Source organism: Muscardinus avellanarius (genome assembly GCF_963383645.1).
Source record: "Muscardinus avellanarius genome assembly, chromosome: 10".
Taxonomy (NCBI): domain Eukaryota; kingdom Metazoa; phylum Chordata; class Mammalia; order Rodentia; family Gliridae; genus Muscardinus; species Muscardinus avellanarius.
In genome coordinates this window covers 111,560,212-111,573,828 of record NC_137796.1, presented here as the reverse complement: position 1 = coordinate 111,573,828, position 13,617 = coordinate 111,560,212, and the positions used below count along the sequence as shown (strand labels likewise).

General features: G+C 60.9%; 1 protein-coding gene across 1 annotated transcript; it reads left to right on the top strand.

The window, feature by feature from the left end:
• Positions 1–3,747: 3,747 nt before the first annotated feature.
• NTN3 (netrin 3) lies at positions 3,748–6,361 on the top strand (the record flags this gene model as incomplete). The annotated part of the gene is made up of 7 exons (XM_080702875.1): positions 3,748–3,806; positions 4,002–4,975; positions 5,047–5,235; positions 5,319–5,468; positions 5,595–5,645; positions 5,757–5,831; positions 6,012–6,361. Exons 2-7 carry the CDS (start codon positions 4,048–4,050, stop codon positions 6,359–6,361), a joined length of 1,743 nt encoding a protein of 580 aa, XP_080559001.1. The 5' UTR covers positions 3,748–3,806; positions 4,002–4,047.
• Between the last annotated feature and the right edge of the window lie 7,256 nt (positions 6,362–13,617).

Below are 13,617 nucleotides of genomic sequence, written 5' to 3'. Positions count from 1 at the left end.
GCTGTGTACACAGATGGACTCTGAGTGAACCTTTTTTGAGCACTTACTATACTCCAGGCATCCCTGGAGCTGGGGCACCTGCCCCTGGTGTGGACAGCTCTGGACAAGGGCCAGAGGGAAACACCAGCCTCTACCCCAGAGGACCCAGACCCCTGTGTACAGCAGTGCAGAAAGTGTGCAGAAACACAGGGAAAGCTGGAGTCTGTGGGCGCGGGATGCCAGTCAGGCAGCCCCAGGAGGCTCCTGGGCCCCCCAGAAGGTCTACTCATAAAGGACCCGCGTCCAGCAGGCCAGGAGCCCCCCAGAAGGTCTACTCATAAAGGACCCGCGTCCAGCAGGCCAGGAGCCCCCCAGAAGGTCTACTCATAAAGGACCCGCGTCCAGCAGGCCAGGAGCCCCCCAGAAGGTCTACTCATAAAGGACCCGCGTCCAGCAGGCCAGGAGCCCCCCAGAAGGTCAAGGACCCGCGTCCAGCAGGCCAGGAGCCCCCAGAAGGTCAAGGACCCGCGTCTAGCAGGCCAGGAGCCCCCCAGAAGGTCTACTCATAAAGGACCCGCGTCCAGCAGGCCAGGAGCCCCCCAGAAGGTCTACTCATAAAGGACCTGCGTCCAGCAGGCCAGTCCAGGGCACGAGTGGTGTGATCGCCCTGGGTGTGCAGGGCCTTCTTCCGCAGGGGAGGGAGATGCCCTGGGTGGGGCCGGGAGGGCAGTTCGTGGGCAGCCCCAGCACCAGGGGGCCAGGGCGGGTCATGGAGGCCTGGTGCTGCGCGGCTGGCTTCCCCCTCAAGCCAGGAGGCGGCGTCAGAGCCCCGTGGCGTCAGCGCATCCCGGGCCAATGGGCTCTGACGTGGCGGCCGAGCGGGGCTCGAGTGGGCGCCCACACCCGCCCCGGACGCGGCTGCCCACCGGCTCGCCATGGCCGCGCCCGCCCCGCCGGGCCTCGCGCCCCCGGAGCCGCCCGGGGCCCTGCGCGCGCTGCTCCTGGTCACCGGCGGGGCGGGGGGCTCGTGGCCGCGCTGCGTCCTGCCCTTCGGCGCCGTGGCCGTGCTGGCCGGCGCAGCCGCCACGGCCATCACCTTCTCGCTGCGCGGGCCCCGCCTGGACCTGGCCCAGGGCGCGTCGCTGGCCGCGCTGGGCGCGGGGCTCGGGCTCCTGGGCGCCGCCTTCCTGTGCTGGCGCGCTCGGCGGCGGCGGGCACCCAGGGCGGCCGGGCCTGCCCCGCCCCGCACCACGCCCCCGCCCGCTCCCTAGGCGCGCGGCCGGCCCTCGCCCCTCGCCCCCGCTGCTTCTAGGCGCCTCTAGGTGGGCACAGTGGGCAGCGACCGCAGAGGCCTGGAGCCGGGGCCTCCGTGGGGTGCAGGCGGCCAGGGCCGGCGCGGTGACCGCTCCCACTGCGTGCTGCGTCCTTTCCCCGGAGCTGTCTGGTTTCCGTGCTGGATTGGAGCCCTCGGGCATACTAGGCGCTCAATAAATGTTAGTGCAAGACAGAACGAGTTGTGGCTTGCAAGCGGCAGGAGGGACAGTAAGTCCTGGGCTGTGCTGGAAAGTTATTTGAGCCGTCAGCAGCTCCCTGAGCTCGAGACTATCAAGCCTCCATCCTTTCTCCCAAGCCTGTGCCCCAAAGGGCTCTCACTCAGTTGCTGGGGAGACAGAGTGGCCTAAAGAGCTGGGGGGAGGCAGAGGGGCTTCTTTGTTGCTGAAGATGGTGGGGGTCAGGTTCTGGAGAGACAGGAGGCGTGAGAGGCCCAGTCAGAGGCGGAGGCAGGTGTCCACATCCATGGGGAGCAATAAGCCTGGCCGGGCCTGGGGCACGGCTGTCCCCAGCTCCCATCACACCATCTGCCAGAGCAGCCCTGGGGCCAGAGTGTATGCAGAGGGCAATTCCAGGGCTCTGGGGACCATAGCCCCCCCCCACCCCCAGAGCTGCTCCTGCAGTGGTCCTGTGGGCATGGGCCTCCCCACATACATATCAGAAACTGAGCCGCAGCAACCTGCTGCCTACCAGAGCTTCCCGATGCTCACAGGGAGGCCGGGCTGGAGGCAAAGCTGTCTCTGCAGTAGGGGTGGAAGGCTGCTCCCTCGGCCCGCCAGCAGAGTGGGGACTGGAAGTCCAGAGACAGCTGGGTTTCCTAGAAGCTTGTCTCAGGCCCAGCGGGATCCCTGTGCCAGGCCTGGACCTGCCTTGCCAATGTCCCGGGATGACTGGTCTCAGTCCCCACTCCCACTTCGGCTTCTTCCCTCCCACTGGGGGGTTCGGAGGGTCTGAACACAGTATTTGGGAAGGTGCTGGTTCTGAACTTGAGTCCAATCAAAACAAAGCCCAAGTGTGCGTATTCATTAAGGATATATTCTTGTGCAGTTCATCAGGATGAATAAACGGCCTGAGGTGAAGGGGGAGGCCAGGATGCCCTCTGGCCTCTAGGTTCAGTCCATCCACTTCCTCATCCTGCATGTGGATGCCAGGTCTGGGAAAGGGGCTGGGGGCCAGGGAGTAGGCTGCTCTGGCACCAAGCAGCGGTGGTTCCTGCCTCTCCAAGCCAGGCCCTCCTGCCCCCCCCCCCCGTGCACTTGGGAGGTGCCTCTTGCCCTTCCTCGCCCAAACAGCAGTCAGTGTCCTGCTTCCTCCCTTCCAGTCCTAGGGACCTGCCTCCCTCTGGACCTGTAAGCATCCTGGGCTCGGGGCCGCTTCCAAGGTGGGGTGCGCTCCCTCTCTGGGATGTCTGGTCCCTCTGTAAGGACCAACAGCAGTAGGAAAGGGCGTCTCCTGGCTCCTCTGGGCAGGACCGTGCTCATTGTAGCCACCCATCCGCAGCTGGTGTGCCAGCCAGGCAGCTGGACTTGTGCTTTTCCGCGGCCCAGACCTACCGGGGCCAGGGCCAGCAGGCTCAGGAGTTCTGACGGGAATTCCTCTGTGATCACCCCCCACCCCCGGGTGTGTCAAGCCCCACTCCACAGGGTCTTCATGTGCTAAGCCTGAATCCCACAGGGCCACCTGAGGGCTGTCCTACCATTCCCTCCCCCAGCTCCAACTGCTGAGTCCATCGAGCTGATGCAGCTAGACCCACTGGGACCCATCACGCCCCAACCCGGCGCCCAGCTGCTCTGTGAGCGCTCCTCAACTCTTCTCTGCCGCCCCACGAAGCAGGCAACGGCCATTTGACTGATGAGGAAACCGGGGAACCCAAGCCACACAGCCAGAAACTGAGGCAGCTGGGATGCGAGTCAGGCCTGCCCCCAGCCCTGGGCTCTGCGGACTAGAGCCACTGCCGCTTGGGGGACACCCACAGGGCTAGCCACACCTGGCCCCTCCACCCAGGGCCTCTGCCCTGACATCATACCTGCGGAGGGGCCTCAGGGAGGAGGTGGCCCGGCGCCCAGCACAACTCCAGAAACAGCCGAGGCCTGGCTCCAGGCCGGGGACCCTGCTGGGTGGTCCCCCACAGGCGGCGGGGCTGAGCCGCCCCTCCAGACCCCTCCCGCCAGCGCATTCCTGGCTCCTCAGCCCCTCCCCCGGCTCCCGGCCTCCCAGCCCCCTCTCCCGCTGGCCCAGCCCGGGTCGGAATCTGCTTCTGATTCCGGCTGTGCGGACGAGGCCCCCTCCCCTCCCTCCTTCCCGGCCGAGCAGCCCCGCCCCCGGCTGGGCCCAGGCTCGCTCCTGCGGCGCCCCCACCCCCTCCTGGCACAGTCGCCGGCCTCGCCGCAGCGGGAGGAGGCGGCGGCCCGGAGCCCCAGGCCCCGCCCGCCCGCCCGCCCGCGGCCCTTCCCGGGAGGCCGGGAGACCTGCTCCGCCCGGCCCTCGGTGGGTGAGTGCGAGCCAGGGCGGCGGGTGGGGCCTCGGCCGGCGGAGGCGCGGGGAGGGCGACGCCTGTCAGCGCTCCAGGCCCGGCGGGAGGACGCCGACGCCCCCGCCGCTGCTCCCACCCCTGGGCCGGGCCGCGCTCGCTCGGCACCGTGGGCCCCGCGGGCAGAGCCTCGGTCCTGGCGCGCTCTCCCCGAGGGCAGAGTCCCAGGGCCCCGGCCGGCCGGCTGACCCGCGGCGGCTCCGGCCATGCCCGGCTGGCCCTGGGGGCTGCTGCTGACCGCCGGCACGCTCTCGGCCGCGCTGAGCCCCGGGCCGCCGGCGCCCGCCGACCCCTGCCATGACGACGGGGGCGCGCCCCGCGGCTGCGTGCCCGGCCTGGTGAACGCCGCCCTGGGCCGCGAGGTGCTGGCGTCCAGCACGTGCGGGCGGCCGGCCACTCAGGCCTGCGACGCCTCGGACCCGCGGCGGGCACACCCCGCTGCCCTTCTGACCTCGGCAGGGGGCACGGGGAGCCCTCTGTGCTGGCGCTCGGACCTGCTGCAGCGGGCACCCCTCAACGTGACCCTCACAGTAGCCCTGGGCAAGGCTTTCGAGCTGGTGTTCGTGAGCCTGCGCTTCTGCTCAGCTCCCCCGGCCTCCCTGGCCCTGCTCAAGTCGCAGGACCACGGCCGCAGCTGGGCGCCGCTTGGCTTCTTCTCCTCCCGCTGCGGCCTGGACTATGGCAGATCACCTGCCCCCGCTGCCGGCCCTGCTGGCCCAGGGCCTGAGGCCCTGTGCTTCCCCGCTCCCCAGGCCCAGCCTGATGGAGGTGGCCTTCTGGCCTTCAGTGTGCAGGACGGCAGCCCACCTGGCCTGGATCTGGACAGCAGCCCGGTGCTCCAAGACTGGGTGACCGCCACAGATATCCGCATATTGCTCACCAGGCCTGCCATGCCGGGGGACACCGGGGACTCGGAGGCCACCGTCCCTTACTCCTACTCAGCCACGGAGCTCCAGGTGGGCGGGCGTTGCAAGTGCAATGGGCATGCCTCAAGGTGCCTGCTGGACACCCAGGGCCACCTGATCTGCGACTGCCGGCACGGCACTGAGGGCCCTGACTGCGGCCGCTGCAAGCCCTTCTACTGCGACAGGCCATGGCAGCGGGCTACTGCCCGGGAAGCCCACGCCTGCCTCGGTGAGGCCTTGGAGGGTGGCCTGGGGACCTCGAGCCAGGCCGGCCCGCCCCTGACCCACCCCTCCCTGCAGCTTGCTCCTGTAATGGCCATGCCCGCCGCTGCCGCTTCAACATGGAGCTGTACCGTCTGTCTGGCCGCCGCAGTGGGGGTGTCTGCCTCAACTGCCGGCACAATACGGCCGGTCGCCACTGCCACTACTGCCGGGAAGGCTTCTACCGGGACCCAGGCCGTGCCCTGAGTGACCGCCGCGCGTGCAGAGGTGGGCCTGCTACTGCTTTGACGCTCGGCTTTCCCAGAACCCCCAGGTAGCACCGACCAGGCCCTCCTCACCTCTTCCCACAGCCTGTGACTGTCACCCCGTGGGTGCTGCCGGCAAGACCTGCAACCAGACCACAGGCCAGTGTCCCTGCAAGGACGGCGTCGCCGGCCTCACCTGCAACCGCTGTGCCCCAGGATTCCAGCAGAGCCGCTCACCTGTGGCACCCTGTGTTAGTGAGTGACCTGCCCTGCCTGAGCCGCTGCAGCTAAGTCCACCTCAGCTCCTGCCTACTGCCTGTTGGTCCCCAACCCTGCAGGCTCCCGCACCCACCGCATGCCATCTTCCCGCCCTCTCTGCAGAGACCCCTGTCCCTGGACCCACTGAGGAGAGCAGCCCTGCGGAGCCACAGGGTGAGTGGACACAGAACAGGGTCGCAGACCGGTATGACCTTGGGGAGGGGATTGTGGGTTCCAGAGGGAGAGGGGGGGAAGGGACCTGCCAGCCTCCCACCTTCCCCCTAGACTGCGAGTCGCACTGCAGCCCTGCGCGTGGCAGCTACCGCATCAGCCTTAAGAAGTTCTGCCGAAAGGACTACGGTAGGCTACCTTGGGCCCCAGCTCCCTTCGACCCTCGCGGGGCCCCAAGTTCCCTCCATCCCTCGGGTCCCCACGGCCCCGCCATCCCCGCCCCTGGTGTTCTCCAGGTGCCCCCACTCCGGGTGGGCGCGCGGCCCGCCCCCTTCCGGCCCCGCCCTGACCCGCCCCGTCGCCCCGCAGCCGTGCAGGTGGCGGTGGGCGCGCGCGGAGAGGCGCGCGGCGCGTGGACGCGCTTCCCGGTGGCCGTGCTCGCGGTGTTCCGGAGCGGCGAGGAGCGCGCGCGGCGCGGGAGCAGCGCGCTGTGGGTGCCAGCTCGGGACGCGGCCTGCGGCTGCCCACGCCTGCTGCCCGGACGCCGCTACCTGCTGCTGGGGAGCGGGCCGGGGGCCGCGGCCGGAGGCGCGGGGGGCCGGGGGCCCGGGCTCAGCGCCGCCCGCGGAAGCCTCGTGCTGCCCTGGCGGGACGCGTGGACCCGGCGCCTGCGGAGGCTGCAGAGGCGCGAGCGGCGGGGGCGCTGCGGGGCGGCCTGAGCCCGCGGGCCGGGCCGGGCGGGGCGCCCCCTCGCGGCGCGGGCCCCAGCGCTTGGGCCTGCGGGGTCTTGCCCGCGCTGCGCCCCCGCCGCAGGGCCGCCCCCGCGTCCGACCTCCCTCGGCGTCTCGCGCCCGGGTCGCGGAGGGCTGCGATGGCGGAACGACGCCCTGGCCCGACACGAAGGCTCGTGATGGCCCGAAGAGCGGCCTGGGGGCGTCCTGGGCAGCTGTCGCCCCCGAGGACGCCTTGGCGCCACCCCCCTCGCTGCCTGCCCGCTCTGGGGGTTCAGGGACACCCCATATCGCCGGAAGACAGTCCATTCCCCGGTGAGCCCGGATCCCGCAGGGGTCCGAGCACGAGCCCGAAGCCACGGCGATTCCAGCCGCCGATGCTGTGGTCCGCTGGAGAGCGCGCCGGCCGCCGCCAAGGCACGCTGTGGTCACCACACGCGCCTGGACCGCTGTGGGTCGGCGACCCAATGTGCTGCCTGGACAGCAACGACCCCGCCCCTGCGGGGACCTGCGGGGGGCCGAGGTCCTCCCGCGCGGGGCTGCTGCGTCCGCCCCGACTCCGAGGATCTCTGGCGCCCACGTCGATCCCGGCGCGTCGCCAGTCCGGTGTCCGAGCCTCGGTCCCCAGTGCATCTCTGTCCCGCCTCTTTCTTGGCTCCCGGTGTCCCCGACTCTGCTCTCCGTCCGGCCATCCTCTCTGCGCACCAAGAGCCTCGGTCTTAGGGCTCGGGTCCCGCCCCCAGGACCCCCGGACCCCCTTCTCCGCCGGCTCCGGCTCGCCCGTCGATCCGCGCGCCAACGCGCATGCCCAGAGGCGGCGAGCCGGGCGGGGGGCGGCGGCGCGTGCCCGGCGGGGGCGGGGCCAGCGCGCGCGTGCGCAGGAAGGTCGGCCGGCGCGCGGCGGGCTGAGGCGAGCGGCGCGGGCGCCGAGGTGGGCAGCGGCGGGCGGCGGGCGGCGGGGGCGTGGCGGGGCGGGCGCGCCGCGGTCTCGGGAGCCGGACGCTCGGGGCGGCCCAGGGCCCCGGCGGCGGGAAGAGCGGTCTCGGTGTCACTGCTCCCTGGGCACGGTCGTCGCTGCCGGTAGGAAACCCTCCGACTCGCGCTGTCCTCGGCGGCTCCCGCTGAGCTCCGCGCGGGCGTCTCCAGCCTCCGCGCCGGCCCGGAGGCCGGGCTCCTCCTGCCGGGCTCCTCCTGCCGGGCCGCTCGGGCTGGTGCTGCGACGGAGGCGGAGGTCGGCTGGGCCTCTCGCATTAGGATCGCTGGGCTGACTTTAAGGGCCAAAGGGTGTCTAAACCATCCGGGTCGTGGGCAGGTGCAGGTTGGCTGCTAGTGATGTGGTGTTATTGTAGCCATTCCTAGACAGGGAAAGCCTGCCTGCTTTTTCCAGGGTGAGCGGAAGCTCTGGAAGGTGATTTCCCCCCTTATTTTGTTGTGTATTTGATTCAGAGTCAGCACCATCCCATAATTTGGCTTCCGTTGCCATTTTGTCCACTTGGGGGCAAAGGACATTTGCACGTTTTATTCCCAGCACTTAGTAGGCCTCTGTAGATGTTGGCTCAGTTGTTTTATTTTGAGGAGAAGCCAGCCCAGATGAGAGATGATCCAGTCTGAAAGCTGTTATAGTGCTTTGACCCCAACATGTGCTTCCTTTTACTTTGAAGGTTGAGCCTCATCTAATCTCATCCCTCCAATAAATCCTTTACGAGGACTATTTATCCAGTAGCAGGTACTGTTTAGACTCCTGCCTCCCTGTGAGTAGGACTGTTTGCTCCTCCTTGCTTGGCATGGGATGGGCTGAGTGGAAGTAGCTGTTGATTTTGTTTTCTTTCTTTTTGCAGTGCTGGGTTTCGAACCCAGGGTCTCATGCATGCTAACTAGGTAAGGGCTTTACCACTGAACCACACCCTCAGCCTCTGAGTGCTTGTTGAAATGAATCAAGGTTCTGTGTCAGTGACAGATGTGAGCTAGTGCAGTTGCTTTCAGCTGGCTTAAGGGTGACCTTCTGGGATACAGTAGTGATCTAGGCAGGGTTTTCATAACAGTGACACTGACCACCCCCCACCCTGGCCCTGCAAGTTCACCTGCAGGCTGGCCTGTCTAACCATACCTGCCAGGTCTCTCCAGGTCTCTCCAGCAGGTCCGAGTGACCTTGAGTGCACATTGTTGCTCCTAATCCTCACTAGAGATTGAGCCAACCTCAGAACACATATTTAAGTGTTTGCCTTTGGATGGTTTTGGTTTAAAGTAGATAGGACAATGAAACAGGCTGTAAAAAAGCACTTAACATTTACCCTGTTCAATGTTTTACCTGTTTGAGCATACCTTTTCTGTTATGACAACTCTGTAAATGGAAGAAAGAAGTCCTTTCCAACTTGAGGCAGCAATTTCAGTGGCTGTTTGCAGCGTCACCTTCCAAATGGAGATAATATCAAAGAAACAAAACCTTGGGCATTCTACAGAGAACCAGCCTGAATTCATTATCCGATAGTTTCTTTATTCTTTCAACATGTGTTTCTTTTTTATTTTTGTGGTACTGGGGATGGAACCAAGAAGTAGTCTACCTTCAGACTACACCAGCCCTATTTATTCTTTATTTTGGAGTCAGGTCTAAGTTGCGGAGGGCCTCAGTAAGTACCTGAGGCTGGCTGGGAACCTGCGAGCCTCCTGTCTCAGCCTCCCAAGTACTGGGATTACAGGTCTGCGCCCAGCTTGTGTTTCTTGAATTCATACTTCATGTGAGGAGGCATTGTGCCTTGTGTGCTGTGGACATATTGTTGAGTGAGGTTTGGTCTCTGCCCTCAATGAGCTTACGGTGCAGTGAGGAGATAGGTAAATAAATCTGTAAATTCAGAGAGGTGGCTAGAGCTTGCTGTAGGCACAAAGGCCAGGCATCCAGCTGGACTACAGTGGGGGTGGGCACTCAAAGAGGGCCTGAAGGATGGTCAGGAGTGACAAGAGCGTGTAAGGGAAGGGACCTTCCAGGCAGAGAGACAACAGGACCACGAGTATGAAGTAAGAAAGGCACGGCTCCCACCCTCAGCTGCTGGGAGAAGGGTGAGTATGTGGGTAAAGGAAGGGAGCCGAGCTGGCCTTGAGTGCCAGGCTTAAGAGTTGGCATTCTACAGTGGGATCACACTGTAATCCCAGTCCTTGTGAGGCTGAGACAGGAGCAGGTTTGTGGCCTCCTCAGTTACTGGTGAGGCCCTCCACAACTGAGGGAGACCCTGTTTCAAAATGAAGAATAAAGCCGGGCGTGGTGGCGCACTCTTGTGATCCCAGCATTCAGGAGGCTGAGACAGGAGAATCGCCATTCGTGGACAGCCTCAGCTACTTGGTGAGGCCCTTTGCAACTCAGTGAGACCCTGTTTCAAAATAAAGGATAAAAAGTAGGGCTGGGGGTGTAGCTCCGAGGTCAAATGCCCCTGGGTTCCATCCCCAGTACCACAAAAAAAAAAAAATAGGGCTGGGGTACTGGGGGTGTAACTTAGAGGTAGAATGCCCCTGGGTTTAATCCCCAGTGCCATAAAAAAAAAAAAAGCAAAAAAAGAGTGTATTTTACGACAAGAGCAGTAGAAGCTGTCAGAGGAGTGTAGTTGTCTTCTGTGGATGGGCAGATAGAAGGGCTGCGCCGAGGCTGGGGCCAGTGGAAGGACCTCTGTGGCACGCCCTGAGACATACCAGAAAGAGCTAGACTGTGAGACGGCCAGCGGCCAGGATGCAGGAGGCAAGGAGAAAGGACATTGGGGACAGTCCGCACTGGGTGCCTGGCAGCACCACGCCATCACAGTACATGCTCTGTGGGAAGGGAGCAGCCTGGGGAAGGCCCAGGGCTTTGCGTCTGGAGAGAACTGGAGCCGAGGAGTGTGTGGGGCCGAGGAGTGTGTGGGGCCGGAGGGCATTGAGGAGACATTTCTGTGTGGTGGTAGAGCTGGGAAGTAGGTTGAGTCTTTCCAGGGGAGTGCACAGCGTGAGACAAGGAGGCTGAACCTATGGACTCCTAACCTCAAGTCCTTAAGACAGGTAAATAAGGCTGTCCCTCACTCTGAAGATGGCCTGCATTCTCTCTTGAATGTGTATATCTTGCCTCCCCAAACAAAATCCCTGTCTGTGTCTGGGATTTTCTAAGTAAATAAGGGAACAGCGGGGTGATTAGTGACCCATTGCCTTGTTTGGGAATGGGGGGTAAGATAGTGGGCTTTTTATTTCTGTCAGAGAGACATAATTTTGATTGTTAGAGTAAAAAGTGGGATGTCAAGCTGGGCGTGGTGGCAGACCTGTAATCTCAGTACTTGGGAGGCTGAGACAGGAGGATTATAGGTTCAAAGCCATCCTCAGCAATTTAGCAAGATCCTGTTTGGAAAAAAAAAAAAAAAACAGGCAGGCATGGTGGCACAGATTTGTAATCCCTGCGCTTTGGAAGCTGAGACAGGAGGATCTTCGAAGCCAGCCTCAGCTACTTAGGGAGGCTCTCAACAACTTTAGTGAGACCCTGTTTCCAAATAAAGTATAAAAATAGGTCTGGGAGTATAGCCCGGAGGTAGAAAAGCCCCTGGGTTCCACCCCAGTACCACTAAATAAATTAATCATTTTTTAATTTTTTTTTATTTTTTGGTGGTACTGGGGTTCCTGGAAGCCCTTCTTCCTCCGGGCTACACTCCCAGACCTATTTTTATTTTTGAAACAGGGTCTCTTAAGCCAGCACGGCTGGCTTCGAACCTGCGCGATCCTCCTGTCTCGGCCTCCCAAGCACGGGGATTACAAGCATGTGCCACCACACCCGGCCTAAATTAATTACTTTTTAAAAAACAGGCACATTCCTTTAATTCCAGTATTTGGGAGGCTGAGACTGGAGGATCATAGGTTCAAGGCCAGCCCCAGCCATTTATCAAAAGCCTGTGTCAAAATAAAAGAACTGGGAGTATAGCTCAGAGGCAGAATGCCCCTAGGTTCAATCCCCAATACCAAAAAATAAATAAAAAGTGGATGTCAGATATTAAAGGTTGAAATCCCCATGGTTCCACTGTTCTTTCAGGAGTCTTCCTGTCTCAAGTATCTGCCTTTTGGGGGAAGCTCCAGATTGCGGGGTCCCTCACCTCAGAAGACCATATTTACCTCTAGATCACAGGTTGGTCATCTCAGAACATTTTCCAATTAGAACGCCAACCAAAACTTTGGAAAAAAGCCTTCTCAGACCCAGAGATCCACTGTTACGGACTTCTCAGGGGTGACCTACTTTTCCTTCTGGCTCCGGGTTTCTGAGTGAATCTACGCCTTAGCAGTAGGCAGGACTTTGGAAACAGTTGACTGAGGTCCAGAAGTCAAGCATGCGATGCCTTCTCCAGTCTCCCGTGCTGAGGAGCTGCGTGTGGGAGGACGGGAAAGAGGAGATAATGCAAAATGAGCCACTATCTGCCTACGCCATGTGTGGGCCCCAAGGGCTGGCCATGTGATGAGTTAGTGAGCAGTTATCTTCTTCCCTTCACAGGGACACGGCTGCCCAGCCTCAGAGCTCCTGCTCCCCGGCCATGTGTGAGCAGTGGTGGGCTCCCTCCAGCCACCCTGGCCTTAGAATACACTACACACCACTTAGGCTGTTAATCTGAGACTGTGTCTTCGTGATTGTTACAGTTTTAATTGGGTGCTATACACTCTGAGAGATTGTTGACTGATGTGTGATTCTGTTATTAATAAAAGCCTGTTAACTGTTTAAGTTGTAGCTCATTATCTGGGTCTCACTAGAAACTCCCCTCACCTCTGTCCCTTGGCTCTTTTCCCCAGTCACCTCTGTGGTTCCTTTCTCAGCAAGGACTCTTCTAGCCTTTGTCTCTTGGAAACCTGGAGAACTTCAGAAGGGTCAAGATGTGGACATATGACCGGGTGTGGTGGCACACGCCTGGGATCCCAGTACTTGTGAGGCTGAGACAGGAGGATCACAGGTTTAAGAACAGCCTCGGCAACCTAGTGAGACCCTGTTTCAAAACAAAAATTCTATTTTATTTTTGTGGTACTGGGGATTGAACTTAGGGCATTCTACTTCTGAACTATACCCCCAGCCCTATTTTTATTCTTTATTTTGAAACAGGGTCTCAACTAAATTGCTAAGGGCCTCACTAACTAGCTGAGGCTGGCTGTGAACCTATGATCCTCTTAGCTCAGCCTCCTTTGTACTGGGATTACAAGCATGTGCTACCATGCCCAGCTTTAGTACTGGGGTTGGAACCCAGGGGCATTCCACCTCCGAGCTGCACCCCCAGCCCTATTTTTAATTCTTTATTTTGAAACCAGGTCTCACTGAGTTACAAGGGGCCTCACTAAGTAGCTGAGGCTGGCTGTGAACCACTATCCTCCAGTCTCAGCCACCCAAATGCTGAGATTACAAGCGTGCGCCACCACGCCCAGCTGTATTCTTTATTTTGAAACAGGGTCTCATTAAGTTGTAGAGGGCCTCACTAAGTAGCTGAGGCTGGCTACAAACCTGCACTCCTCCTGTCTCAGCCTCCCAAGTACTGAGATTATAAGCATGTGCCACCACACCCAGCTCAAAACAAAAAAAAATTTTTTTAACTTTTTTTTTCCTTTTTTTTCTTTCTTTCTTTGCGGTACTGGGGATAGAACCCAGGGGCATTCTACCTCAGAGATACACTCCCAGCCCTGTTTTTTTTTTTTTTTTTTTTTTTTAGTCTTTAATTTGAAACCGGTCTCACTAGGTTGCAAAGGGCTTAGGTAGCTGAGGCTGTCCTTGAACTGCAATCCTCTGGTCTCAGCCTCCCAGATGCTGGGATTACAAGCGTGTGCCACCACGCCCGGTAAAACAACAACAACAAAATTTTTAAAGGCTGAAGGAAGCCAGGTATGGTGATGCACACTTGTAATCTCAATGCTTGGGAGGCTGAGGCAGGAGGATCACAGGTTTCCAGACAGCCTCAGGAACTTAGTAAGGCCCTGTGGAACTTAGTGAGACCCTGTCTAAAAAAAAGAATAAAAAAACAAGGCTGAGGTGTAGCTCAGAGATAAAATGTCCCTGGATTCAGTCCCCCATCCTGCAAAAAGTTAAATAAAATAGGCTGGGGGATCCAGGCATAGTGGCACACCCTTGTAATTCCAGTACTTGGGAGGCTGAAACAGGAGGATCACAGGTTCAAGGGCAGCCTCGGCAATTTAGCGGACCCTCAGCAACTCAGACCCTTTTTCAAAATAAAATAAATAGCCAAGCGTAGTGGCACATGCTTTTTAAAAAAATATAT